We start from the raw sequence: 26431 nt of genomic DNA on the forward strand, positions 1-26431 counted from the left end.
TTCTTTATCTTATTTTTACTAATAAAACCTTGGATTTTTACAGAATATAAACGTGTAAGAGATGCTGCATTGAAAGTGCAACATGCATACCGAGGCTGGAAATTGAGAATAATGTTTATTAGAAAACGAAGAGCAGCTATTGTGATACAAAGTCATTTGCGTGGTGTATTTGCAAGAGAAGTTGCAGCTGCTTTGAGAGAAATGAGACGAGTAGATGAAGAAATGAGGAAAAGAGAGAGATTGGAAGAAGAGAGAAGATTAATGGAAGATAAAAAAGCTTTGGAAGAAAGTCAAAGGTATAAAAATAATTATTTTGGAATCATATGATACGACACATTTATTTCACAGTGTAGAAAATGCCGTGATGATAGTATAGGATAGTCGTTCGTTTGTGTGTTAATAGTATATTCCGTTTGTGTCCTTTATAGCGCGCAGTACAATGGTATTGTTGGAATGGAACCTGGGTAAGTTCATCGGTAATTCGAAAATGGCGAATTAAAATTTCTGCAGCATGATGAATTCATTAAAAATAATGCTTTTAACATGCAGCGTTTAGTGCGTTATTACCAAATACACACACCTGACTAATTTGTGCGCTTAGAAACTAAAGTATTTTATTATTAAATAAAATTTCAGTATATTCATAAAACATTCTATTTTACAGAAAAGCACAAGAAGAAATTGCTGCATTATCGCAAATGGCGGAGCAAATGAATTCTAAAATGGCTGCATCAGATTTACAATCTGTAGACTTAGACAATCTATTTTCATTCTTGTCTGATGTACAATCATCAAAAGGTAATCAGATCATCGAAGAAATTGGCGAACAAATGGACGAATTGGTAGAAGATCTTGATGTGGAATTAGAAACTGTAATCCAACAAGAATTGGAGATGAATTCGAAAGCAGAATCTAAAGCAAATACTCCAAATGGACAAGAAGTTACCTCGCCATTGCAACAACAATCTCAAAGAATACCTTGTACAAATACTGGCAAACTTGGTCAGCCGAGTCTTCCAGAACCTACTGAACCTCCTCCACCTCCACCACCTCCTACTACATTAACAATAAATGGTGATTCTTCTACTGATAATGGAGAGCCAATTTATGAGTCTGTGTTACCACGCGAAGAAAATAGTCCTAGTAGTCCAATTTTAATTAATGGAAATTCTGGACCATTGGTCAATGGTGAATCGTGTGGTTCACCTCCGCCAGTACCAAATAACAAGATCATGAAAGAATCAATTGCTGGTAGTCCTCCATCTAGACCAGGATCTAGAAATTCGAACAGTCATCATTTACATCATAATCATCACGAACCAATACCTCAACAACAACAGAATGGTCATGATCAACAACAACAACAATCACAACAATCTCAACAACCACCTGTAGAAAGAGAACAGAGACGCAAGTGTAGAGTAGAACGTAAACTTCAAGAATTAGAAGACAAAAAAGAATCTGATAACGAAGTTACTTATCATGATATTGTAGAGTTTGCACAAAATTATTTCAATAGTCACGAGCGATCTCCTGAAGGTACGATAATGGCTACACTTACTAGAAAATCACGTGGCAAGAGTGTAGAATATATTCCCAAGTATGAAATGGTTACTTATTATAAAGGTTCTACTATACCAAATTCTCATATTCATATGTATGATCCTGATAATGTTAATGTAGCTTGTTCAGTCTTTAGGGTAAGTAATTATTTATATATATTGTTTCATTATTAACGAATTTTGAAATTAATATTCTTTTTTAAATCTTAGGACCTTTGTAAGTATATAAGAGGAGAAATGAAACTAGACCAAGAAATTGCAACTATTCAAAGTATAATTGGTTACGGTATTGAACGTGAAGAATTAAGAGATGAAATTTTCGTTCAATGTATGAGACAAGCAACCAATAATCCCAACCCAGAATGGGCTGAACGAGTATGGTTATTGCTCTGTTTAGCTATTGTTGCTTTTCAACCTAGTAAACTATTGTATAAATACTTTGTATCTTTCTTACGAAAGAATTTGGCTCTTGAAGGCAAACTTCGACAGTATGTTCAATGGTGTGTGGATAATTGTAAAAACATGAAAGTTTCCTGTAGACAACATCCACCATCGACTGTAGAGATTGCAGCTATGAGACGATTAGGCACTATAGTTTGCCGATTCTTCTTTTTGGATGGAAGAACCAAAGCAATTGATGTGCATCCAACAGATACTGCTGCCGATGCTGTTGCCAAATTAGGTGAAAAATTAGGTCTTAGATCTCTAGAAGGTTGGGCAATTTATCAAAGTAGACCAGATGGGGAGGAACATGTACGAGCACATGATTATTTATACGACGTTATAGCCGCTTGGGAAATGTAAGTTTTATTATTATTATTAATAAATTTAATGTAAGTTTTATTATTATTATTAATAAATTTTTATTGATTATTGATAAATTTTAATTGATATAAATTTTATTTTCTCAGGAAACAATGCAAACTAAACACAGCACAATCAACCTTTTCAACGCTTCGTCGTGGAAATAATGCTACTTTAGGAAGTGGTGATAATCGATTCGTTTTTAAACGAAGACTTTTCCGAAATACCCGAGAAATATCTCAAGATCCTGTCGAGGTTAACATGTTGTACGCCCAAGCTGTATATAACGTTGTGAAGGTAAATCAAAGAAAAAGATTGAAATATTCTCGATTTGTTCGTACAAAATTAATCCTCTCTCTTTTTTATTTTTAATTTTCCAGTGTGACGACTTTCCAGTATCTGAAAAGGTTGCGCTCCAATTGGCAGGCTTACAAGCGCAAGTCGCTTTGGGCGATCCAAAAGATAACGATCGATTAGATTACTATAGCGAAGTTGATAGTTTTTTGCCTTATCGAATCAGTCGAGCCCGTGGCGATGATGTTTGGGTGCCAATAATAGCGCAGGCACACAGACAGTATGGTGCCGGTCGCAAAGAATTGGCGGCCAAAGTGTTATATTTATCTTGTGTAATGCAATATCCTCTTTACGGCACGACTATGTTCAACGTTACTTATCGAGGTTATTGGTCTTATGGCAATCAATTAATCTTAGGTATCAACTGTGACGGATTGATGTTGATTAAACCGGATGACAAATTCGTTTTATCGGAATATCGTTATCAGGACGTAGAAAGCATCATGTTAGATCCGAGCGATTCTTTCATAACATTGTCTCTTCTTCGACACAATCCCGATAGTTCGCATAAGTGTTTTGTTTTTGAAACACCGCAGAAAAATGAGATAGGTAGTTTGATCGTTAGTTATTGTCCTGCACTTGCAGGTTGGATCACGGAAAATGAGGTTCCTACTAAGAAACTCAAATGTATTACTAACGAGGATCGTATTAGACTTTATCATAATTTAGTTAATTGTCGGCGAACTTTAGTAGACGCAGAGATACTAAGAAAACCTCAAGATTCTGGTGGGGGATTTCTGAGAAACACTTTGCGAAGATTGTCTAAACACCGAATAGAAAAACTTAGACAAGAACATGGTAGTGCAACTGACCATGGTGAAACTTATAAAGGATTTCCTTATGCTTACTGGGCATTTAGTAGACAAGCTATACCTCAAAGTCTTTCGAAACTGCCAGACCCTGATGAACAGATGGGTCTCAGTGTATTCCAATTAATTTTGACTTATGCTGGGCTAGGGCAAAATGGAGACACTGTTCGTAGAGTAGAAGATGAACACGTGAATTTAATACAAACCGTAATGGAACGTTGTATAAGAAAAGAAAATCTGTTAGGTGAATTGTATCTTCAGTTGATTAAACAAACTACGGATCATCCTGATCCTAATAGTCGCGTCAATCTCAGGCATTGGGCGTTACTTTCTTTGGCCTGCTCAGTTATCTTACCTCCACAGAAAGTCGTTCGAAAATATCTAATAGCACATTTGAAACGATGTGCTAGTGATTATGTTACCGAAGAGGGGAAATACGCCCGATTTGCTGAAAAGTGCCTTTACAGAACGCAAGGCACAAGAAGAAGACAATGGCCCCCAAGTAGGGAAGAGATAATGTGCACGATTAATCGCAGACCCATTTACGCAAGATTCCATTTTATGGACGGGCAGTATCATGCTGTTGAATTTCATCCATCAGCTACTGCTAGAGACGTGATGGAGATTATTAAAACTAAAATTGGTTTAGAAGAGACTGCCATGGGTAATTGAAGTTAAATTAATATTATGTTCCACATTTATTCGCAAAATTATAAATATTTATGATTAAATTGCGATTTATAGGGTATGCCATTTATGAAGTCTTAGGTCCAACTGAACGAGCCCTGATACCGGAAGAAAAAATTGCTGATGTAATGTCAAAATGGGAACGTTACAGAACGGCGAATGCACAACAAAATCAAACTCAGAGAAAACATGCACATCATTTCTTCTTATTTAAAAAACATTTGTTCCTTGATCAGTATATGAACCTTGATGATCCGGTGGAGAAAGAATTGCTTTATCATCAAGTACTGCATGATTTACGTGCTGATCGATTCCCTATCACTGAAAAAGAAGCTGTAAATTCTTTTTTTTTTAAATACTTGTTAACATCGAATACGATACATGGTTAAATCTATAATTTCTTTTTCAGATGATGTTAACAGCGTTACAAGCGCAATTAGAACTTGGTGATTGTGAAAATGCTGTGTCTGATTACGATTATCGTACTATATCAAGTCACTGCCTGCCTCCAAGACTGGTTCCAATTTTGTGCATAGAAGGTGTACTTCAACATCATCAATCATTACGAGGAATGACACCACCTGAAGCGAAGAAAGCTTTCTTAAATTTAATTCAGTCGTGGCCACTTCACAGAGCCACGATATTCGATGTCATGCAATCGTTTACTTCAAATTGGCCACGTGTTTTGTGGTTGGCCGTTGATCAACAAGGTCTTCATCTTCTGGAACATCGTTCCAGGAACACTCTCTGTACCTATGAATATAGCAGTATTCTAAGTTATAGTCCAGCTGTTAGTTGTTTGATGATTATCACTGGTACTGATAAGAAGCAAAGCAAAGTTATTCTTACGACATCTCAGGTGATTCTTTTTTTTTTTTTTTTTCAGAATTTACTATAATTTACTATAATTTTTATATTATTTTATATAATATTTCAATTACACATTTGTTATTTGCATTTTTACTATCATTTACTTGTAGGCACATCAAATTGCGAATCTAATTCGCGAATATATGGATGTCCTTCAATCACCACCGGAAATACCAAAAAGAGAATCGGCGATAGCTCAACAAATTACTCAGCAACCGATTCAACCACCGACAAATATTCCGGCTGCTACCGGTAGTCGTAAATCTCGACCTGCTTCGGTACTACACAGAGGTGCTCCAGTGATACAATCACAAGCTAGTTAAAAGATTAGATAACTTATTAGATGCAATACTTCTCCTCAACCTCATACTTTATTCGTTACCTTGTAAGATAAATTTTTTTTTTATATTATATTTATAACATTACATCTAACATGTATTTAATTTAATGATAATCATAATTTTAATTAATTTTAAATTACTTATTTGTTAAATTTTTTTATATACTTTTGATATATTTGTGTTTTAAATTTTTTTATAAATATAACAATTAAGTATAGAATAATTTCAGTATCAGGTTGCAGCGAGAAAGTATCTCTGTAATTAATTTTTGTCGGCAAGGCCTATCAGGCGATCAGATCTCATCGCAATGAGACGAGTACTAGCCTAGAAATACTTCTTTCTTCCAGTATTTATTCAATTAGCTTAGAGCTCAAGAGACGTCGAAAGAAAAATAGCTACTGCCATTAAAATAATAGATTAGCAAATGGATTGACAAATAACTGCCATTTTACGATTTTAAAAACTATTATAAAAAGCTGTCGGAGACAGCTCATTTCTATTTCTATTTTATCCGCCATTGTCGTTGTCTTTTTTACGAGCGATTGTCAATGTTTTTTATAAAGTTTTTTGCTGGATATACAATCACAAAGGACAATTATTAAATCAATCGTTAAACATTAATCCAATATATAATATCATACTTTTGGCATATCATTTTTTGTATCGTTCGATGAGGGGTGATCATAAAATTTTTGATATCATTTTATTTAAGTGATATCAAAAATGACCAATTCATTAATTTTCAATTTTATCTTTTTTACTGATCACTCTATTCAACGATACAATTATGTACAATTTACAGAATCTTTGATTCTGCCATATTACAGTCGGCGTTTCAAAATTTCAAGTGTTAACCTTACGCAAAATTTATAATACGATTATATATACGATTATATTTAGACACAATATTTCACGTAAAATTTTACTCAACGTATAGTAAAAATTATAATATAAAAATATATAAATAACATCTTGGAAAAAGATAGCAAAAGCAAATTTCTTAAACTCGTATTTTATCGAATATATTTGAAAATGAAAGTTGAATGATAATCTAAGCTTTTTTTAATAGACAATCTTTTCGTGCTATCATCCTTTTTCTCGTAAAATTTATAATTATGTGAATGAAAATAAGTAGTTTAATTAACTAATTAAAAACTATCGTTTATGTGAAAATTTAATGAAAATTCCGACACGATCGCATTGATCGAAAATTGCCACGAAATTGCGTCCAAAAAACTTTTTTTCTTTAATCTAAAATCGCTCGATATTTTGATGTGTAAATATCAAACAAACAAAAAAAAAAAAAAAATGTTTAAACTTAAAAACAATAACATTAGGTTCCAATTAAAATTCTCCAGTGTTCAGTGATTACATTTCCATATAAATTAGATTTAAAGCTTACTTATATACGTAATGATATTATCTGATATTAATTGTAATTTAACCCTTTCAGATATAATCTTTCATAATATAGCATGAAATTCATAAAAAAATCGAAGCTCTTTTAAATCTTTACACTATTTACTTAATGTAGAAATATCATTAGTTTTTTTTGCTAATATTACAATTTTTAATGAAATTCTTCAATAATGTAAAATTTACGAAGTTCAATATTAAAAAATATTATAGAAAAGGAACACTTTTTAGAAGCGCAGTCAGGAAAGGGTTAATATAAGGTTAATACAAGAAATTTTCTCTAAGAATATTTTCTCGAACACTGGAGTTCATAAAAAAAAAAAATTCTGAGTTTATTCGGACCAAGATTTCGTCCCGAAAACTCGAACCATTTTCTGATCCTTATTTATGCAACAATATTACAAAAAAAATTGTTTAATATCATATACTTATGCAAAAAAAAAAAAATTATATGATTACTTACGATAAATTATCTAAAAATTGGCGGTAAAATACAATTATACTGCAACTGAATTTTATATCTCGTAAAACATTTCAAAAATATTATGAAATGCGTATTTAAGGATCGATTATATAAATCGTGAGGATTCGAGAATTCGTTGCGACGAAACGAAATGTTAATGTATCCTCTATGATCTGTATTTATTCCAATTTCCTTTCCGGGAGTTTGGCTAAGATTCTACGAATGCAGAGACAGACTGTGATCCGCTTTGGGTGTCCTTAGTCTTCGAGAGCTGTTTAATGAGTGAGATTTCGAGTTAACTAATTAAAAAACACAAAAAAAAAAAAAGAAGAAAAAGAATAGAAAAAGGTGAGCACGTGTGCGTGTATGTGAGAGAAAGAGAGAGCAGAACATGTTTTGCGTGAACATAAGAAAAGATGATTTTGCGATGCATGCATGATATTTAAGAGAAAAAAAGAAAAGGGGAGAGAAATACGCGATCCCTTGTATGTGTAGCTTAAATAAAATAAATTATTGGTTGATGATGTTATATTGAAATATTTAAAAATGACCGACACTGTATATACGTATATATAAATATAGACACGCATAGATGATACGCACACTGTGAATTACACTCAATTACACACACGACACAACAGACTGTTGTAAACTCGAAAATACACGTACAAAAAGAAAGATGGGAAGAGTTACACGCCTACATGTGTGTGTATGAGTGATGAGAATATACATAATATTATATAAATATAAATATGAACATAAATATAAATATATAAATATATATATATATATATATAGATTATTAATATACTCGAGCTATGTATAAGGAAAAAATAAAAAAGCGAAGCTTTAATATTGCAAGTAACAAGAATTTATTTATTCAATATAATTGTTATTTGATACACACTACATAAATACATTTAATACGTAATTGTTATGAACTTATCAAAAGTCAAATATTAAATAAAATAAATATGATCATATAACATTTATATAAATTTAATTGGCATTGAAAATATAAATTACATTGATTGAAAATTGAATCTAATAAATTTTAAACGTTTTAATATATTTTATTAATAGGTATAACTTGATTAAAACTATAATTTTTTATGTTTATATATACATTTTTTATTCATTATTTTGTATACAATAATCAGACAAGTAACAGTACTCGTTTCGGTTCACACAATTGCCCATGTATTTGCGATTAGATTGTTTGTTAATATTTTAACACATTAGATATACATATATTTGCATTCAATCAATTGCGATATTTTTGATTTCTAATTATGGTAACGAAGCAAATACACAAGCAATCGTACATACACAAAATGTTTTTTTATATATAAAATAAATTGTTTTTAAAAATAAATAAAATAAAAATTAGAAAACTGGAAAAGTGATATAATTAAACATAAATCATTTGATAGCGTTCTCATATTTGTACGCGTTATTTTCGGTCATTCAATTTATGTTTATTAAAAATGCATTCTTTAGGTTTCTTTCCCACGTTTTTTTTTAAATTTATAAAACACATCGCGATACTTATCGAAGTATATTAATTCTTTTTAATAAATCAATTTACATAAAATTTAACGAAAATTGAAAGTCAACAAATTTTATTATTTAAACATATATTTTTAGAAATACGTGTGAAAGTGGCCTGAAGTTATAGAATTTTTGCGCTTCACATGATCTTTATCTTCACCAATAGATCAAAAATGAAATTTTAAGAATTTATAATGCATATAAAAAATCTGTGCGTTTTTTTCCCTCAAAATTTTGTATAATGAATATTATATGAAAATAGTTTTACATAAATCAAAGACTCGTTCGATGAATAATAACATTAAAATTATCGGTACAATTATTTCGTTTTTTACAAAAAAATTGATATCAATATGGATCCATTTTGGCTAAGACAAAGTCAATGTTATAGCATGTAAGATTATATTTTATTATCATTTTTTTATTATTATGTAGTTCTACTTTTTTTATAATGTTTCTTTGGCACCTGTAACAAAAATGCTAGATAAATGAGTGAAAATACATTTTCAGAAATAAATTTTTCCAATATAAGTAAAATGCAATGTTCATTTTATAGACTAAATTAATGACAAAAATGAAATTATTATATATAATTTGATTTCAATTTTCTAATTAAATGAAAGTCTCTAAACGAATAATTTTTTTTTTAATTTTTTAACGTTTTATTTTAATCCATTTTTGTCATTAAAATTATAGTATGAATCATCGATTCCATAGGAATATAGGCGTTTCAATGCTAACATTAAAAAATACACAGATATGATGATCAACAGGACTTACATAATTCTTATTTTTCCATTTTTTGTCACTTTTGTTTCATAAATCGTTCATTCACTCTTTCAAACTAATATTCAACACGTGCACACAACAGTGTTATACGAAATTTTTTAATCGCATTCGTTTCCCTAATTCTTCCAATTGTATTTTAAAAATACTTTCTTCGTGTCAAAACAAAAATTCTTTCTTACATAGCTTAACAATGAATTTAAAATATATTTCACATAAATTATTCCGATACATTTCATTATGTGCTCACAATATCAAACAGGTGCTGCAGTAATTAAAATTACTTTATAATGAAAAAGAAAAATAAATATTTTTTTTTTTTTTTTTTTACATAGTTTTTAATCCTTTGTACTCGATCACAAAAAATTTTTCTAATATGTTACGTAATAAAATTTCGATTGATTAATTGATCTTGAAATATCGATTATGTAGGTTAGGAGAATATTACAAAAAGATTTATCGATTAATAAATTGATCACACTTATTACTCGTTATTATAGTCAAGTATAATTTATTAAAAAAAATATTAAGCAATAATAAATGAATATAATTTTGATAATTCTATGTCACTCTTATAACAAACCTAATCTTAGATCAGTATTTTTAGAAATATTGATCGAGGACAAAATATTTCCAATCATTGCCAAGAATCGAAAGTCAGTGCTTCGAGTAGTCGCAAATTTGCGATAATCGATTTTGCTGGAACAGTAGCAGGTTGGTATCGACCTTGAGATAATCGCATTGTTCGAGCAATATCGAACGTACATACCGTTAAAATTGTTCATTATTGACAGGTTTTTTATTAATATATAAAAATTCGTAAAAAAAATCAAATAATTATTACTGAACAGATTATATCGTAATCTATAATTTATTTTTTCTATTCATTACTTTAACTACTTATTACTTTAACGATTTAAAATCATTAAAAAATAAACATTCGATCGATCGTTTCAAAATTATTTTTTATATTTCAATAATTCGATTTAATTACGTAACATACATTGAAAGAAACATCGAGTGCAAAGGGTTTTTGCTTATTATACTATATAGCCTCGTATAGGACTCACTGTTTGTCACAAAACACTGAAAGCGTTTTTCATACAACATTGCTCTCGTTATACGTTCTCATTTTTGAGGACGAGTAGATCTTTGTCAACGGGACTGGTAATGTATTTCCGATTTCATTTGCACGAAATTAACAACTTAATTAATTTTAATAACACACACATGATTGCGTGATTCAGTTCTTTACATGCATCTTGTGTGTGTAATATTATTTATAGGTATATCTATTTTAACACCCCTCAGTATCCCGTTGAAATATTTTAATATATCGGAATACACAATTATTTAAATGCCGGTCAGTAAATGTGTTCTCTACAAAAAAAGTATTTGCGAGATTCATCTAGGAATGCTTCGATAACAAAATAAAAATCAAAAAATCGAGGGAAGTAGCACTCGTGCAAACGTAAGTAAAATACATTCACAATCGTTTAAATTTATAATACGTACATAATGAATTATAACTACGGAGTATAACGCTCGATGAATTTCTAGATCGAATTGAGAATTGATCGAAGAAATTAATATCGATATACAAGAAAATTTTTATACTAACGAGTATACTATCTTTTTTTATAGGAATAAATTTAATGATTATATATATATAATAATATTAATGATGATATCGATAAGACAATCGATTATAAATTAAATAATTACTACAGTAATACGATCGAAATCAAGCTAACTTGATTACGCTAATCGGCAGTAGTAATTTTTGCACATGAAATCACCACTCCCCAAGCAACAAGTAACAAGTAGCTTACATTGAAATCGATATATTACCAAGTTAAGTAAAATTATTTTCTATTTAACTATTTTTTAATTAATATAAATTTCTATTTTCTTCTATTTCGATTTCTAATTTCTTAACAATATCTCGATTCAAACTATCAAAACATCGACAAATATATATATTAATATTCAGCACCAGATAATAACACTTCCGTAAATCACTATTAAAACTCACTACTATTAACGATATATATAAATATAATCGAGAAATAAATAATATTCATTTATAACGTTCGCTAATATAACTCTTTCGGCGTACGAGCAGGGAAATTCTTTTTTTACAATCTTTTGAACAACCGGATGTGTATATCTAACTTGCCAAGCAGTTTCTCCGCCATTTGATTCTTCTCTATTGTTCGCACAAATGAGTAACAAACAATTTAACAAATATATTAATAAAAATATAAACACGAAACAATTGTCAAACATAACTACAATAGACTTGCATAAAATTACAAAGAATTCTTAACATAAAAAATTATTTATCAAAAATAATTAATAAAAAGGCTTACAAATTATATACAATTTCAATTTTACAAAGATAACATATAATTCTGAATAAATACTTAATCAATAATTGAATTATGTATAATTGTTTTCAAAACCTATTTAATGAATTCCCTACTCGTACGTTTCTCTATCACATTTATAAATTAGACTTCAGACTTCTCAGCTCGGCAACAATCATTGGTGTATTTTCAACATGGAAATAGGCTTAAGTCGGATATAGAATTAGCATGATCAACAACGCATCATAAATTTCATTAGAAAGAAACTACGACTGGACATGTAGAACTTCGATCCTTGATGAGTCATTATCGTTTCGAACTATAACTTATTTTTTCATATTCGCATATATTGATTAGATTCATCAAATTATTTCTAATCATACAATAACATAACAATTTTTGGCATTTGAAGCATCGATATTGATAATTAAAATTTTAAACGATTTCTAAAAAATAATATTTCCTTTATCGTAAAAATCAATATATCTTTTCATCGTGATAAATGTAGAATGGTTGAATGTTTATAATATCGATTGTAACAAGAATAACATGTTGTTATTTCAGAAAGTGTCAATTGCAACGTTTTAATTAGACTTTCTATTCTTAATAACATTACTGTAAAACGTAACCTTAAGATTTGCAATATTTGTATGTTCTGGATTCTATAGACTCTAACAAGAAAAATTTACAGATAATAACTGATATATAATTTTTTGTGCGAGAAATATAACATACGAAATAATGTTTTTAGCCTATACGAGGTAATCGATCCTCTCAATTAACGCGCGTAAAACGTCCGACAAACGACCAGTTGGGGTGCATATAAAAAAATAAATGTTTGTTCCCTAATTGTACATTCAAAGAGCTTGTGTGCATCGTACTGGACGTTGGTCTACCACTTTTTTTATTTCCTGCACTTGTGCGCATATCTTTGAAATTGAAATAAAAAATACAAAGTTCAATTTGAATTACGAAGGGAGAAATATTTCACTCTTTCATTTTCAATGAGGTATACATTCATGAAAGCAGAACATTGTACGAAAAGAAACGGTGTCTTCTTTCACTTATATTTTTTTTTAATCTCTTAAAACATATATATATATATATATATATATATATATATATATATATATATTCTCTATTTATTATCAACAAATAATTCTATTTTTATAAAAATTTACTATCAAGCAAAAAAATTATTTTTTTGAAAAATTATACACGATAGATAGGCGCTTTAAATCCGCTTCTTCTCGCACAGTATTGTTGCAATCGTGTGATGTAACACTATGCACAGATACAATGCATTTTATCATGTCGTGTGCGCATGTGTACCATTATGTTTATATATCTATCGCATATATGTGCGCATTCAAACAATATGTTTCGAAAAAAGATGAGATATTATAAAAAGAAAGAAAAAATTGAAAAAAAAGTTTGATCATAAATGTAAATAGATAAAGGAAGAGAGAGAGAGAGAGAGAGAGAGAGAGAGAGAGAGAGAGAGAGAGAGAGAGAGAGAGAGAATCTTGTGAAAAGGAAGCGATTGAAGCAACGAAAGGATACACGTAGAGAGCTTTCGTAAATTTTACAATCGATAACGACAATGATACGGTAACATATATAGTATGTATGTATGTATGTATGTGTGTGTATATATATATATATATATGCACGCTATGAAAATTCAAAGGTACATTTTTAAATACAATAAATATAATACATGATCGCTACTCCTTTGCGTATCGAAATTCTCGATCCTGTCATTTATCTTGTTTCTTTCTTGTTTTAATATTTTTTTCTTCTTTTTGCTTTTCGATCATACGGACGGCTACTTTCAGCGGAAGATAAAACTCTCTCGTTTACGTGTTTACGATGAATTTTAATAAAACAGATGGAAAATTAATTTCCAGCCCTCGGCTGACTTCTCGTTCATTTGTGAAAGCGGACCTTTCTTGTGCTTGCGTGAGTTTAACGAGTTTATTTACGAAAACAGGCTTTCACAATGTCCAATATTCTTTTTTTTTTTTTTTTTTTTTCATTCTTCTCTTCGTGTAAACTGAAATACATATATATTTGAGTGAATATTTCAAAAATATTCTATTTATCAATGCGTATGATCTTCATGCTTACATGTACACATACGAATAATGATATTATAATAATAATAATAATAAATTAAAATTTTGTTGAAGCGTTAGAATTCGATCGAAGCCTTATAATTGTCGATGATTTACTCAAATTATACGCACCAGCTGTTACTGGTTGTCTCTTTAATACAATCAGAGAACTTGTTTCTCTCAGATCTCTAACGCAATTTTTATCCTGTATATATATCTAAATTATGTTCGCACGATTTTACAGTTCTATTATTAATAATAGTATTATTATTACAAAGTTATATCGGATATGATGATTGCTTAACACACACGAAGAAGGAGCCGGTGATTGATCGCGAGTTTTTCAAAAGGCTTTCTCGAAGCATCTTGTTATCATTTCCTTTAGAATATCTTTACAACACTGTGAACAGGCAATATTTAATTACGATATTATAGAATTTATGATTTGGGCCCTCTTACGCAAATGAACTAATACAATTAGTGAAATTTTAAAGTTACAAGTTAACAGTTCTAATAACAGTAATTGTTGTATATTACATGGTAACAAGTTTGGTAAAAAAGAAACCAAAATTCTACAAGTGAATTTTATAAATTACCAGCTGATTGTCCTGATAAATATATTATATTCCACATAATATTATAAAAATTGTTTTGTACAAACAGAAACTTACAACTTGTCACTTATCAATTCACTAATGTTATTAGTTGATAAATTATTGGGTAAGAGAGCCATGGTATTATCTGTCTTTCTAGCATTTCCATTTCTTTTTTTATTTATTTTGTTCTTTTTTTGTACAACTCCCGATACCTTTCAGACCCAGGATAAAATCCACGATGTTCGTTCGTTTTCAGCGACATTGGTCCCTTTTATTTTCTTTCGTTTTCTTTTTATATATTTCTTTTTTTCATTTTCCTTCCTCGATTACCGGAAGATCGTGTCACTATTGCAGTATCATTCTGCATTCCCGTGAACGGAAAAGCAAACCAAGATCGTTGAAACGGAAAGAAAAATGACGGATTTTAACATAGGTCTGAAAAAACATAAATAATATAACGTACTCCTAATATGACATTTCATATTTATATATAATATGTATATATATTTATAAATATATTACATTTCTATCTTTTATATATATATATATTATATATATATAATTATATATATATATAAAATATATATATAATTTTTATAAATTATATTCTAGAAAGGAAAGGTACCACGATCGATAGTCACGTGTGACTCTACTTAGAGCATTATATTGCAACAATATTTTAATTCTCTTTTATCATCTTAATTTATATAATATATAATATATATATATTAATATATATATAAATATATATCTATATATATATATAAATATATATATATTTATAACTTTATATACCACTTCATTTGCTATTTACGTACATTAACTTGACACGTCAAAAAAATACGTGGTTTTACCTGCTGTTGGCTATAATCTCGCGTATCCATCGATAAACTAACATCTTTCTTCGTTTTTTTTTAACGAACGCGTTACGCATCCGTACAAACATCCGAATTCGTTAAAACGAAACGAGTAAAATATTTCATCGATGACGCATAATTTCTTCTCTCTTTGCTTAGAATACTTCTTGCTACCCATTTAACACGATTGACTAGCAATTACAAAAATCTTACGACGAAAATTGTTTATAGGCTTAAAGGATCAACGCTTGACAAGAGTACTATCGTCTGCCATAGGTTTATTTCTAACATGCTACAGTATTTTTTTTTTTTCCTAAATATATACTTATTTGTATTTTTCACTTCATTCCTTTTTTTTTTTTGTTATTTTTATATAATCTGATTTTTTGCTTGCTTTATTTTTCTTTCCTTTTTTTCATTAAATTGATTTTCAAATATTACATTGCTTACACATCACGGAATCGATGACGATAGTTCTCTTCAAGAATTAAAAAAATTGATATTCAACAAAAATTAATCGTAATAATTATATATCCGTTAAATATATGATGTAATTTTCACGCACATAAAAATATTCTTTTTTTTGTTATGATCAAAAATATGAACGATTTGTTATATGATATAAAATAAATTTTGTAAAGTACAATTATTAGAAAAATTTATGAAGAAACATAAAAATCAGAAATATATAAAGTATGGAAAATAAATAAAAAAGAATTGTTTAAATTCAATCGCTTTAAATATAAAAATGTACAACTAAAGTGTAAGAATAAAAAAGTTCCGATAAAAAAATCTGTAAAATATTAATGTTTAATGTTTATGAGAAACTAAAAAAATATATACTATATACTTTTGTTAATTAGCTAGCAATCTTAATATTTAGCTAATAACGTGGCTTGGCCGCATCTGATATTTCAAAAATACTTGTACGAAATTAAAATGTAAATACTGTAAAACAATTAACATTATAATAAATGAAATGTCACTTATCTTTTTTAAAGAAAAAACATACAATATATAACTTAAACAAAAAATTTACCTCATTTTTGTCAACTCGATGATCGTGATAACAATAACGATATATATAATGTATACATTATGTTCTTATAATTTTTTTCTTTCAAATATATTCTTTTCTTCCACAATGAGATTTAAACTTCAATTATTCGATAAATCTTTCAATGAATATTATTTTTCATTTAATTTCGACGGATCAAAGTTCGTAACATTTTTAACCGAATGTAATACATTAACCACCAATGGCTTCCTTTCTATACAATCGCAAAATTGAAAGAAACCTTTGGATAATCGATTAATCTCGTTCGACATATCGATGTGTTTAGGACGGCAATCGTTACATTTTCTCTCTGATTCACGCCATTTTCAACGACCATCGAGAATTAATTTTTGTGACAAAAACAAGATATGTATATAAATCAAAAAAAATATATCGCGATATGATTATCGATAATGCGATACATTGTGCACTAAAATTTTTTAATGCACTAGATATAAGACTAAAAAGAAACTTGTCTTACTACGGCTAGTGACGATAAAGTATTCTTTTTTTTTTTTTGTTTTCCTTTTTTAAATATACGGATAATTATTACGCGGTAACTCTAAGACGATAGGTACACGATATAGCAATAATTTCCTGTTCGAATAACGCACGAAACCGTCTTTTTTTTTTAAGCGTAGGCCGGACTAACTCGTCTCTCTTTAATTTAAACATAACCTCTTTCGTAGCTCAGTATATAGAGCCAGAATCCTTTTCTCGAATTCTCATTCTGACTAGATTATAATAAGTGCACGAATGCAGATGAATCAAATGCCGATCCTTGTCAATTGGACAGTCTTTTTGAGATTATATTAAACATATTTTTTTTTAATAATAACGAAAATTATCGAATTTTTTCAAACTCGATACGCGTTTAATACTAAATAATTAAATTTTATGATGTACCAATAAATAAATAATGAATTTAGTTTTTATAAAATCAATTACTATAGACAAGGATATGGCACTTAAAACTTAATACATGGAGAACATTATCGATTCATCGGTCAATACATCGATAGGATACTATGTATATTCACTGGTCAGTAATTATTGCTATGCAAGCAAAAGCTGTAAAAAGATACGATCAGCTACATTTACATGCGAACGATCATTATTTCGCGTTAATGATCGAAAGTATGACACTGTTTTCATAAAAGTGGTGTCATTCATATATATTTTTATAATAAATTAATTCTCCTTGTACTGGCGATCTTCATCTCGTACATTGTTAATTTCTAAGCTCATGTAACAAATACACGAGATATGGCTTTGTCCATACTTCGATTTTATAGTGCTGCAATTTGTACTTTGAGATCTGCACAAAATCAAAGCACGTAAAGAGCAGCACATGATTTAGAGGTATTCTACCAATGAATTTTTTTTTAAATGAATCTAATATCTACGGAGGACATAAAAATGTACGAGTATGACACAACAATGATCACGACATTAAATAACGCGTTTTTAGTCGCACCAATAAGCCATTCGAAAACAATCTGGGGCTGAATGTTTGTCATCCAGTGGCTGATTGGGAAACAGTACGCTAAAATATTTTTTCTTTTTTTTTTTTGTTTTGCTTTGTATTACTGCATGATTTCGTTGCAGTTCCTTTTATTTCCGTTTATAATGACTAAAACGTATTATCAACTAATTGTTATACTATCAATACTATTTATCAATTAAATTTTCTCTTTAACACTATTAACGATGATTGAAGTTTATACCAAAGATTATATCGGATCAATGAGATCGTGATTTATTCACAATCTTATCTCGTAATTCAAGATTTACAAGATTTTATGAAACATCTGAACAAAATCTTTGGTATACACTCAACGGCACGAAATGGTGGACTACGTGCTCAAATATCAGAGTATTTTTATTCTTTTCTTGTAATTTCTTAAAACTTGTTTTTCTCCTATTTGGAATTAATTTATTCTTATTAGCCGTTAGGGCATGACTCAATTCAACATAATCTCCATTGGTTTTTTCTCACGCATTATAACGTTCTTATGGTGCGGATAAGGCTCGACTATTTCATCACTTAACACTAAAGAGCTTTCAGCTTTTTCTAATTTAAGTACATGAGTTGATGCTTCAAGCTTTTAAAGACACCTAACTAGAGACAACACGTATTTATGAAGATTTCGGAAAGTGCATCGATATCGCTAGGTGGACTTTTTATAGTTCTCTTAATTCGCTTAGCGGTAACTTTACGCGTTTAACACGCATATATATTTCTTGTATATGTAAACTATACTTTTTTTGTCAAAGTCTGTATTTTATTAAGACTCGATATATAGCAATATCGGAGAATTTCATGCGATCATCGCTTTTGTCTATTCTCTGATATTCCTTATAGCGAGACGTCTTGTCCACTGGAATTTAGGCATATGTTAAAATAAGTTAAATTTATACGTATAAATATACGTATATATATCATTTTATGTTAACTTTGACAGAAACCACCTGTGGAATCTGTCGCGTCTGTGAGAGTTTAAAATTCTATATTAAGTATGAAACTCCATGACCACCTGATCAGATCGTATCCTGCTCGATCTTCACCACGTGAGCATGATTCTTATTTTTATTATTATTATTATTATTATTATTATTATTATTATTTTGTTATATTTAAATCTTTCTATCGAAGAAGCGCTGCGAGATGCTCCTCTGAGTAAAGCTCGACGAAAAGTTTAGATCGTTCGAAGATGCAAAATCTTATTCGAACTGGAACATAACTTCTCGATTCTCTATATAGTTATTCTATATGGTACTACATATGCACAGGTTTTACACAGACTCGACGTTTATAATTATACGTGCTGCTGGTGTTACTTAAAATTTAAGCCCAGCTTATGTTTCAGTCTTGATCACTAGTGATTTGATACACTACGCTAAGACCTAAAACTCGACTTATTTTTTAAGCAATAATCAGAATAATTCGATTATCGTGTTATTTTTTGTATTTTTGTTGTAATAAAAAATAATTCTCGTAAATTATAACAAAAATTAAATCTGTATATTAAGTACACAAGCGCTAAAAAAATAATAAGTGCCAAATCTTTATATATAATTAAGCAATTTCTAAATAAAAAAAAAATTCCATACTTTGATGAAAATTTTAATAAAAAATTAATATACGATTATATTTTTCTTATCTTGCAAACTTGTTTCTGTGCAAATATTTTTTTCTTCAATGATATAAAACGTTGCAATGATTAAAGCATATTCTTTAAACAATACTTTGAGAGGAAACAAAATATACGCTTAAGTTATTAGAAAATTTTCATTGAATCAAATCTTTCATCAAGAATATTATCAATAGAAAAAATGACAGATCGCCCAGCAATCTTTATCATCATACCATTGAAAATGACTTTCTTTGCTATTTTTGTACTAATTTTCTTAACCGATATTTTATTTTTTTTTTTTTTTATTGTGAATTAAATTTTTCATTTACGTTTCCTCTCGATTACATTTGTCCTTGTTTCAAATAAACAAAGGATATCAATTTTGCCAAACTTTAAGATATTTGAATCCAAATCTTTTTTTTTTCTTTTTGTCAAATTGAGGCTATATTTTCTGTTCTGATCAGTTTCTTTGCAAAAATTATTATTTTTTGGACATAAAATGGACTTTAAAGTTTTTAATTGATTTCAATTTCTTGTCGATCTCCATCACTATTTTTAGCTTGAATGTTGCTTTCAATGACTTGTAAAATCATCTCTCATAAAGATAAAATACAAAGGAGACCTCGAGCAGCTTCGAAACGCCGATGTTCAGCATTGCTTTATTGCTCATCATTTTTTCAAGCAAAAAGCATTTAAGATGACATTAACATTGAATCCTTTTCATTCATTCATTCTTACTTCTTACTGTGTTCCAAACCTAGCCGGATTGAAGTCTTTGTTGACGAAAGAGAAGCCTTGGAATTCTTCTTGATTTATATAGCTTAGTTCATCTGGATCTTCTGGTGTCAACACTGGATCTTCTTTTGTAAATTCCGTATCGAAATTCATGACATCTTTTTTGCTTTTCTGAAAAGTTACATAATAATAAATGATTTCTAATTAAAAAATAAATGAATGGAATATATATATATATGAAAATTTAATACAAACTTACAGTTTTTGGTCTAATTGGCGGTTTTACTTTACGTGCTTCAAGTGCTTCCCAATCTATTTCTTGAAAAAATGGATGAATTTTTATAGCATTTTCACCACCATTAGCTGCAACACAACCTAATCTTTTAGCTGGATTTTTCGTCATAAATCCTTTTAAAATAGAAACAGCTTCTTTTGAAATCCAAATAGGATAAAGCACATCATCTCGTAAAATGGATTCGAATAAATCATCTTCATTATCAGCTTCAAAAGGTGGTTGACCAGCCATCATTTCGTACATTAAAACACCAAGTGCCCACCAATCAACACTTGCACCATATTGCAATTCTTGAAGAATTTCAGGTGCAATATAATCAGGAGTACCACAAAATGTTGTTGTGGTTGTTTTTCCTTCAATAATGCCCTCTTTGCACATTCCAAAATCTGCTAATTTACAATGACCATCTTGATCGAGTATTATATTGTCTAATTTAAGATCTCGGTAAATAATATAATGCTTGTGGAGGAATTGCAATGCAAGTGTAACTTCTGCTGCATAAAAACGTGCTCTTGCCTCATCAAATTTCCGTGCTCTCTGAATATGAAACATCAAATCGCCTAAAAAAAACAAAATTTTTTTTGTAGTAAACAATAATTGATCTTTAAAATTTTTTATTATTTCAATGAATTCTTACCTCCATTTACATATTCCATAACAAAAAATAATCGATCATTTGTTTGGAAACAACTATGAATAGCTGTAAGGAAAGGATGTTTTGCTGCCAATGTTAAAATCCTTTTTTCTGTCATTGTACAATCTACATCATCGTCTTGTATAATTACATCTTTTCTTAAAATTTTTACAGCATAAACTTCATCAGGATTAGTTTTTCGTTCTACCAACATCACTTTTCCGAAACTACCTTTACCAAGAACTTTGATGAAATTAAAATCTTCTATACCAAATTTTCTAACTTCATTCTCACTAGCAGGTACAGCATTTTCAGTAGCGACAGGTGTTTCTTCAGTTTTTTGAATTGATTGTGAATTATCCGTTGGTAATGTATCTGTAACTGTTACTGTGGTAGGTGTTTGACCAGATTGACAAGTTGTTATTCTATAATTAATCTTTGGAGTTTTTATTTGTTTATCTGGAGATATATTCATTGTACTCAAAATTTCAGCCATAGCTTTAGTATTAATACCACAGTTATTTGCTACGTTTTTCTGGCATCTCTTGTGAACATTTATATTACAAGCTATGTAAGCAAACATCAGATTCAGATATTATATGTATATCTATATGCATATATATAATAAATCTAATTTATCAGGTATTTACCTTCGCACTGTAAACCTTGTCTAAATAAACCATACAAGAGTGAGCCACAGTGGTCACAAAACGTAAATCTCTTGTAATTGTGAACAACAAAACGGTGTGGCATATCTATACTGAAACGTGGACTTTCTGTATCTTGACTTGACTGAAATTCAATATTATTGGATCAATCAATTTTTAATTTTTTAATAATAAATAAGTACCATTAAAAATATACAATAAATTACATTTACCTCATCTCTCATGCCTGGGCATTTTGTGATAACCAACTTGTGACATCTTTTGTGAACTACACATGTGCAGACTGAAACATAATAAAATCTAATTGAATGTTTATATTTTTTAGTACAGATGACTTTCAGCATAGCATGACCCAAGCTGGGGTCATCTGTAAGCTGTCATCTGTAAGCTGCATGCGTGATTAGACGCATCGATTTGAAATGACAAGCATAAATAAAATTTGGTGGATGTTGTGATAGTCTTGCCATAGGAACAGTATAAGCTTGAACATTGAAGACAGAATATAAATTCTAAGGATGCGATAAAATGAAACCATTAGAACCTCTTGATGATTTGTTACATTTTATTTAAAAACATGCAATGAAATATTTCCCCACTTATAACTATGTTAAATCATAGCTAATATAATTTGCAGTAAGAACTTGATTGATGTGTTATGAACACTATTTTATTTTCCAAATTTCATTAAAGAAAGCATAGCATAAGATATTGAGCCATGGGCCAAATTAAACATTGAAAATTTGAAATTTTTCAAACTGAATCATGAATTTTTAATTATTCTAAATGATTTGATTTTTTATAAAGAACTAAGTACACATACACACACCTAGATAAACATATGTTCACACAAAGGTAGAGCAAGCAAATATATAATTATAATATTTGTTAATAACGTGTATGTGTCTTCTCACCTTGACACTGATAGCCCTGCTTGCCCAAGCCCCTGAAATACAACAGACAAAACACATCACATCATCTCCTTATATACCCTCATAAAACACATACGTATGCTTTCTTGGGCCTTAAACCATAATTAGACATTTATACTAGTTTTTTAAAATTGATTAGAAAGAACATTAAATTTTTATTTCTGTCTTAGATGTTTTTAGTTTCTTAAAAATAATTTAATATTATATTATAAAATTTCTTTTCACAAACATAAAAATATATTAATTCATAAAAAATTTCACCATAATAGTTATAGTATATGCTTGCAAAACCAATGCATGCAACTTATTATTTAATTGAATGATTTATTTCAATAAAATATATAAGACATTAAATGATTGTTATTTTAAAAAGGAAAAGAATGGAATGTTTTAAAGCTTGAAAGTTAAAATATTTAGAATATTTGTTAAATTTGTTAAATCTCCATTTCCTTATTCCAAATATTATATATTGATATTATTTTTTTAAACTAAATTCAAATTATAATAAAAAAAAAGAATATTTTAGATAATATTTTAAGAAATATTTTTAAATGTTATATAGTGCTATTCAATAAAATCAAAAACCCAGACATGCAAATTTAACACTTTTAAAATTATCCAAAATACTAAAATCCCATATTAATCTGGTGTGCATAAATTTATTAGATTTTAATGTAAATTACTTGAAATTAATATAAATGAAATATATAATATATACACACCAAATTAAATATATAACACTTCATATTATGAAATGATTATTAGTAAATGTTCTGAATTAGTGTTAGAGTATGCTTGTGAATTAGATTCTAGAAGCAATATTATCAATATATTTTTGTTAAAACACATACCATATGAATTCACGGCAGTGAGAACAAAAAGTTGGTTGCCTCAGGAATGTAGCCATAAACTTGTGACCATTTGCTTGATGAACCTTACGTCGCATGGCACCTCTTCGATGCCGAATGAAACCTTGCCTTTCTTTGAATTCCCTTCTGGGCTCTTTCCCAGCTGTGATGCTTCCACCACCTCTGCCTCCGATTCCTTCTCCATCACCTATACCACAGCCTGTTTGTTGATCTAAAATTTTATTATGAAAATATATCCTACAAATAATATTTTTAAGTATTACCTGTGCCTTACCTTGATCATTCCATATTAAATCAATCTTGACTCTTAACTTTCCTTGAGGTTCAAGGTCAACCTAAAATAAATTTAATTTTATGATAATTTATGATAATTAGATGATTTATGATTATTATTTGGAAATATTGAGCAACAAAAAAAAATGCTCATATTAATATTATTAATTCAAATCTAATTTTAATTATATAATATAATGATATTATATAAATATATATATTATACAAATATATATTATAAATGAAATATGTTTTTAATAATGTTTTTAAAACTCTAATAAATTATATTTTTTCAATGATAATAAAGTTAAAATATCAGTTAAATATATTACATTTTTATATCCTATACACATTTGCAACATTTTGAAGAAACTAAATGTTGAATATTAATTATCACGTGTTTTAGATCTAAGAAATATTTATCATCTATCTTTCTTTGCCTTGGTTTCTGTTGATATAATCTTATCAGATTATTTTGAATTGTACTATAATGTCATAAAAAATTATATATATATATATATATAGATTACACATTGCTTTTCTATTACATATCAATAATAAACATTCTAGTATCAATATAAAATTAATATGAATTGATTAATTACAACTAAACAGAAATTAGAATTTAAAATATAGAAACATACATATATAAATATAAAAATTAAAATAAAAAATAATTTATAATATTTTGCACTGTAACTCTAGTGAGGAATTTAACAAACATTATGTATTAATGTATATAAAAATTAGAATAATCGCGTTCAAAACCAACCCAAAGATCTGCAGTCTTGTCATTCCTGCTGACAAGTTCCTCAAAAGGAATACTACAATTTGCGACGAAATAATCTGGCGGTAATGCCGCATCGTGGAAGACAGTGAGTCCGAGGTTCACCGCATCTTGAACTTCATGGGTGAAACACTCGTTCCATACCGGATCGAAGGTTTTTGGTTTAGTGGATGAACGATCAAGATGATTTTCATCGACATCCAATTGAACGTAAGGATCAAGTATAGGTTCATCCTGCCAAAACTTGCGTTGCTTGTCCGTCGCCCTTAATCCAACTGCCTCGCATATTTTAATTTTCACTGTCCCCGTGAACATCGCGAATTAAAAGCACCACACAATATTATTAAGAAAAAGAGGACAGTGGACGGACGAGACAGTCGACGGGCTGTCACGCCTGTCGACAAACTGACACTGTGCGATCAGGTTATCCAAAATCGAGTCAATTACCCGAATTAAGTAGATCACCGAACTACCGTTGTGATTAACGATGAGTTAACGGTAAGAAACGATCGCAGAAAAGTTCAATATATGTACTGTATCAAAATCTCTGAAATAATTTCACAAATATATTCCCGCGATAAATACGATCTTCCATAGATATGTGTGGCGCACCGCTTCAAATATTCCGTCCAACGAGCCTTTGACTATCTTTCCTTTCCCTCTCACTCTTGCACGCACACTCTTCACTATTTCTCTTTCTCCTTCTTTCTTTCTTTCTTTATCTTGCTTCCAAATTTCTTCCCCTTCTCTTTTTCCTCCTCCCTTTCCCTTTCCCTTCGTCACCGCCACCAGCACCGTACAGTTATAAACACTCGGATCTCTTTACGTTCACACATAACAGCCACGGAAACAGATACAGAATTGGCGATGGCAGCAACAGGAGTTTGTCAAAACCGAGACATAAAGGAGGTAGATGCAGGATTAGCAAACGACAAACGATACTGTTTATTGCGAGACGCCCCGTTTGCGAGTGCAAAGTCTGTCCTTGTATTTCCGATGTATTCTTGAGAGCCATTAAGCTCCTCTTCTTTTCTTGAATCTTATTCTTCGTATTTTTCCTTTTCGTACACTGAACGGTTTTGAACACGATTTACACCATAAAATTTTGTACTACAATTTATGAAAAAAATGATTTATCACGGATAAGCACTCATTTACCGTCCCTGGACAGCCCCACCGACCCGAACCGCTCGATTGGTCACTCCGCGCTTCGTCTAAAGGGAGACTCGATCTCGGCCTCGAATGCCTTTCGGAATATCTCGTGCGTTTCCGTCGAAAGCTCAGGCTGCGTTTTCACCCGCACGGTCTGAACCATTTATGAACTACATTCGATACATTATAGATTGTTTGGCATTCTTTCATATAAATATCGTATGTATTATTAAATGGAAATAGATGAATATACGTAATTTTTCGTCTAAAAATTATATTATATACTAATATTCTGAGATTAAATTGCACGAGA

General features: G+C 29.6%; 2 protein-coding genes and 1 long non-coding RNA gene across 7 annotated transcripts in view; 1 reads left to right on the plus strand and 2 right to left on the minus strand.

The window, feature by feature from the left end:
- The window catches only part of Myo81F (unconventional myosin 81F), a 36805-nt gene extending 30757 nt beyond the window's left edge, over positions 1-6048 (plus strand). For 3 of the 4 annotated variants that reach the window (XM_086904895.1, XM_086904898.1, XM_086904896.1), the window contains 9 exons: positions 44-296; positions 429-464; positions 665-1700; positions 1773-2362; positions 2474-2663; positions 2747-4193; positions 4274-4551; positions 4626-5075; positions 5197-6048. In XM_086904895.1, coding sequence (XP_086761021.1) covers positions 44-296; positions 429-464; positions 665-1700; positions 1773-2362; positions 2474-2663; positions 2747-4193; positions 4274-4551; positions 4626-5075; positions 5197-5409 — 4493 coding nt within the window. In that variant the 3' untranslated portion in view covers positions 5410-6048. The remainder of the gene's footprint in view (positions 1-43; positions 297-428; positions 465-664; positions 1701-1772; positions 2363-2473; positions 2664-2746; positions 4194-4273; positions 4552-4625; positions 5076-5196) is intronic. The other variant, XM_086904897.1, reaches the window with a different exon arrangement.
- A 2364-nt stretch (positions 6049-8412) lies between these two features.
- LOC147658154 (uncharacterized) lies at positions 8413-10310 on the minus strand. Its single transcript, XR_015291160.1, has 2 exons — positions 9638-10310; positions 8413-9323 (listed from the first exon to the last, which is right to left on the minus strand). It is a non-coding gene; the product is annotated as an uncharacterized LOC147658154 (long non-coding RNA).
- Positions 10311-13863: 3553 nt separating this feature from the next.
- Positions 13864-26165, minus strand: Pkc98E (Protein kinase C). Of its 2 annotated transcripts, XR_015291163.1 has the most exons (10): positions 24952-26165; positions 24181-24241; positions 23889-24117; positions 23020-23051; positions 22321-22391; positions 22091-22232; positions 21444-22007; positions 20771-21366; positions 14938-20682; positions 13864-14529 (listed from the first exon to the last, which is right to left on the minus strand). XR_015291163.1 is itself a non-coding variant. In XM_003696168.4 (9 exons), the coding sequence occupies exons 1-9, from the start codon at positions 25279-25281 to the stop codon at positions 20518-20520; spliced, it is 2190 nt and encodes a 729-aa protein (XP_003696216.1). In that variant the 5' UTR covers positions 25282-26165; the 3' UTR covers positions 13864-20517. The 2 variants fall into 2 exon arrangements, 1 of the variants encoding a protein (XP_003696216.1); XM_003696168.4 differs by having other exon boundaries at positions 13864-20682.
- Between the last annotated feature and the right edge of the window lie 266 nt (positions 26166-26431).

The sequence above is a fragment of the Apis florea genome, unplaced genomic scaffold (genome assembly GCF_048593485.1).
Source record: "Apis florea isolate Af1SG1 unplaced genomic scaffold, ASM4859348v1 contig_2350_pilon, whole genome shotgun sequence".
Classification (NCBI taxonomy): domain Eukaryota; kingdom Metazoa; phylum Arthropoda; class Insecta; order Hymenoptera; family Apidae; genus Apis; species Apis florea.